Source organism: Manduca sexta, unplaced genomic scaffold (genome assembly GCF_014839805.1).
Source record: "Manduca sexta isolate Smith_Timp_Sample1 unplaced genomic scaffold, JHU_Msex_v1.0 HiC_scaffold_3931, whole genome shotgun sequence".
NCBI lineage: Eukaryota > Metazoa > Arthropoda > Insecta > Lepidoptera > Sphingidae > Manduca > Manduca sexta.
The window spans coordinates 4,267-8,934 of NW_023595054.1; the positions used below are offsets into that span (position 1 = coordinate 4,267).

The 4,668-nt window shown below is 36.7% G+C and overlaps 1 protein-coding gene across 1 annotated transcript; it reads left to right on the forward strand.

Moving 5' to 3' along the window:
- The first annotated feature begins 326 nt into the window (after positions 1 to 326).
- Positions 327 to 4,159, forward strand: LOC119193307 (26S proteasome regulatory subunit 6A-B). The gene is made up of 5 exons (XM_037446905.1): positions 327 to 1,000; positions 1,430 to 1,625; positions 2,361 to 2,557; positions 3,429 to 3,559; positions 3,876 to 4,159. The coding sequence occupies exons 1-5, from the start codon at positions 443 to 445 to the stop codon at positions 4,081 to 4,083; spliced, it is 1,290 nt and encodes a 429-aa protein (XP_037302802.1). The 5' UTR covers positions 327 to 442; the 3' UTR covers positions 4,084 to 4,159.
- The last annotated feature ends 509 nt before the right edge of the window (positions 4,160 to 4,668 follow it).

The window sequence follows — 4,668 nt, forward strand, 5'->3', positions numbered from 1 at the left end:
GGGATATTATGCTTAGCTAATCGTTTTCATATTTTTGCAGTTTTTATGTAAGATTTTAAAATCGTTCAATAGAATTATTTATCTGGATGAATAAAACTTGCGTAAAAACCTTGTAGATAATATTGAGCTGAAAGTTTTTTTCGAAATAGGGCGTTTTATTTTTATAATCAGTTATATATAAAATTAAATTGTTACAAATATGGTAATTTACCTTACATATATTTAAATATGCAAAATTATATTATGATCTTTTTTAAAATATGTTATAACTTATTTATACTACAAAACTTGGTTTTGTAAAATTTGCCACTATAAATAAAGACTGGCCACCCCAATCCGGAATGACAATTCATTTTGGTGAAGAAACACGATTTTGTTTGAAATCTTTTTATAAATAAATAAAGTTAGAAATCTTTCCAAATATTACCTACTAATTACCAAAATGACTACAACTTTGGAAGACAAGTCTATCTGGGGCCAAGATGAAGAGGAGGCTCTGAGTGAAGAAGTGCTTCGGATGCCAACAGACGAAATCGTAAGCCGCACCAGACTCTTGGACAATGAGATCAAAATCATGAAGAGCGAAGTCATGAGGATCTCACACGAGCTGCAAGCACAAAACGACAAAATAAAGGAGAACACTGAAAAGATTAAGGTCAACAAAACACTGCCTTACTTGGTATCCAACGTCATTGAATTATTGGACGTCGACCCTCAGGAAGAGGAGGAAGACGGCGCTGTTGTGGATCTTGACTCGCAGAGGAAAGGCAAGTGCGCAGTGATCAAGACTTCTACAAGACAAACATACTTTTTGCCAGTCATAGGGCTAGTAGATGCAGACAAACTGAAACCTGGCGACTTGGTGGGCGTTAACAAGGACTCTTACTTGATCCTGGAGACGCTACCAGCTGAGTATGATGCGAGGGTGAAGGCCATGGAAGTGGATGAGAGGCCTACAGAGCAGTATTCTGATATTGGAGGCTTGGACAAGCAAATCCAGGTTAGTTCTAAAATATGTTCAGAGAATGAGATCAAAGATGGAATTCTAATTTTTCCAGTCATTCATTAGGGTTAGATGAAAGTAGTAGGTGTTCTAAAATTTTCTTTGTTGTTTTGTATGTTGACATTATTATCTGTGTATAAACTGAGGTTATGCAGAAAGAAAATTATTGCTTCAAACTTTTCTAGTAAACCTTGCTTTAAACACCTAATCATGCTTCTATGCTACCGTTATTAATAACCTATATATAATATGATAATGTTGTAGCTGATCTAAAGTTAACTGCCATCTAATAGGATATTTGTCCTAGAATCTTTTATTCTATTTACTCAATTATAACCTGTCTTGTGTAAAATAATCCAAAATCACAACCAAAAAGCAATATCTGTCTTTACCAACATATACGTAACAGCCAAATTATGATTTCAGGAGCTGATTGAAGCGGTGGTACTTCCGATGACACACAAGGAGAAGTTTGTGAACCTAGGCATCCACCCCCCCAAGGGAGTGCTGTTGTACGGACCGCCTGGCACGGGCAAGACTCTGCTGGCCAGGGCGTGTGCTGCTCAGACCAAGTCTACCTTCTTGAAGCTGGCTGGTCCACAGCTTGTGCAGATGTTTATTGGTAAATAAAATTTTCTCTGTAAATACTACCCTTATACCATTTCAATGGAGGGTTCATGCAAAATCATGTTTCCAGGAATTATGTTAATTTTCATAACTGGAAACCTGTTTGGCATACCATCATTTGAAGGATGAATCTTTGACAACATTATAATACTCAGAAATACCAGAACTGTAGCTAAAAGCAAGTATTTAAGTCCCTACTATATGACATAATTGAAAGCAAAAGCCCATAATAATTACCATGGTTAGATTTTTCTATTTGTTTAAATATGAATATAAATTTTGTAGACACCATATAAAATATGTTATTTGTACTGGTGCTAGCATACATTTTAGAATAAAATAATTCACTGATTAAATATGTACATAAATAAATAAGGTCTAACTGATTCTAGTAAAGACAATTATATCACACTTCACTAGACATAAATGCAGTCTGAAAATCTTTTGTATAATGATAAGATATATAAATTACGAAAAGGAAGCCGGTAGGAATCAGGTTATATGTACCCTTCGCTACTGTTGACTATCATATACACATTGACGGTTGAAAGGCTAATAAAATGAAGCATATTTTTTTATTTTTTTTTCTAAAATTGTTAACTAATTTAAATAAAACAAAGAATGTATTGATTTTAAATATGTATGTAATTTAGTGTCACAAAAAATGCACTTAAGCCTATCAACCGTCCATATAGTGTTTGAACTTTATCTAACCGTGTCTCTTCACCAGGTGATGGTGCCAAACTCGTACGAGATGCTTTCGCGCTCGCTAAAGAGAAGGCGCCGGCGATCATCTTCATAGACGAGTTGGACGCTATCGGAACCAAGCGTTTTGATTCAGAGAAGGCCGGTGATCGTGAGGTGCAGCGTACCATGTTGGAGCTGCTCAACCAGCTTGACGGGTTCAGCTCCACTGCTGATATTAAGGTAATCCAATGGATATTAGACTAATACTTTTTTATGTTCTTTTTTAGATATTGAGTTAAGATAGGTAGATGATTCTTTTTTTTAAGTCTTTATATAAGGAGCTTGGTTGTTATTTCACGACTAGGTAGATGATGTAATGAATACTTGTAAAAAAAGTATAAATATCATTGGGTAGCAGGCTAATTGAGTTAAATGACATTTAATTGCGACTTTGAGTCTTATTCATATTGCCAATACATTTTTCTTAGTTTCTCGAACTTAGTCTCATTTTCTAATATTTTTTTAGTTAATTAGACTTTTGCGCGGGGAAAAAACGCGTTATCGCTACCACCACTCAGAGGGTCAGTGGAATGGTTATGTTGGTTTCACCGATCTTACGGCCCAATGTCGACACTCGGGAGTCTAACATCATCCGAGCGAGCGTTGGACCGGGTCCCGAACCCGTGGATACCCTACACCGGCATACCAACCAAACCCAGGCGGTGGCTTCTTCGAGGCGCAGACGGGACGGCCCCGGGGTATCTTGTTGCACTAAGATAGCTGCTCGGAACAGTCCCAGCGCGATACCGCATTGCGGCACCTCTCTAATTGAAGGGGCTAAGATGCCCCACAAGCTGAATGACTTAGTTAATTAGCCTGCCGATCTTCTATATTAAATTGAATAAGGTCACTTGCTCATTCATCTTAAATTATTTTATATATGGTTTTATATTATTTTGTAATATTTTGTACCGAAAATGTCAAGAAAAGTAATTTTAAATGTGTTTGTGCTGGTGTGGTTGTTTTATAAAGAATCCACCAGCATAGACCATGTTCTTCAAGTCATGAAGCACACCAGTTATGTGACATAACCCAACATTTCTATTTCTAGGTGATTGCTGCTACCAACAGAGTAGACATCTTGGACCCCGCCCTGCTCAGGTCAGGTCGTCTGGACAGGAAGATTGAGTTCCCTCATCCCAATGAGGAGGCCAGAGCGAGGATCATGCAGATTCACTCCAGGTGTGCTATCTATTTCATAATTTTGACGATTTGGGAAGTGTACATAACTTGTACAGTACATGCACAGCTATGAATTATGAACCACATAGATCAAAACATATAATTTTTTTATTACTTCTAAATTTTGTTTTGTGATGAAAGAAATATAACATTAAGCATAGTCTACAATATCAAGCTCAAAATGTTACAATTTAAATTTGCTCATAGTATCAAATTATAAAAAACCAAATTAATATCAAGCCTAAACAAAAATTCAATAACAAAAACGTTTTAAATATATGTAAATTAAAATTAATTAACTAAAAAATTATTTCAGAAAAATGAATGTGAGCCCTGACGTGAATTTCGAGGAGTTGTCTCGCTCCACGGACGACTTCAACGGCGCCCAGTGCAAGGCAGTGTGCGTGGAGGCGGGCATGATCGCCCTCCGCCGTTCCGCCACCGCCGTCACCCATGAGGACTTTATGGACGCCATCCTCGAGGTGCAAGCCAAGAAGAAAGCCAACCTCAGCTACTATGCTTAGTTTTAATGCGCTAATTGTAACTAATTTAGGTAAATGTATTTGAAATGATGTAATAAAAAACGGTTCATTTCTATAATGTACTTTATTTGTTCCCGTTTATCTTAACCCAGGGTCTCATTTTAATTTTAAGCCCTCAAATCTCGCCCTACAACCTCTACTTAAGCCCTAGTTCAGCTTTAAGAAAATTATGTGGTAATGCTGCTAATAATGTAAACTTAACACCAATACAATGGGAACGCGGTGAGCCGGAAGCATAACTTCGGGAATTTCATAGTTTTCTTTGACTTCGTTTATCTGATGCCAACTGAACTAGAGTTATATGTCAATATCATTGCACCCCTATGGCTACATTGATGGCTACGCACTGCGAAAACTGTTGTAAAAACACTGAAAAACATCTATTACTACATCATTGCTAAGTACAGACTTAACTATGCAACGTTTGCGATTACAGGCCTTGGCAATAATAAAGTTTTCGTTATAATGTGATAAATAAAATATATCTAGGTGCTTTACAATTTTTTTCTTTGTTCTTATTTGGTAACAGCATGTTAGGTCTCTTTTGATATGACTTGCGCTGTAAAT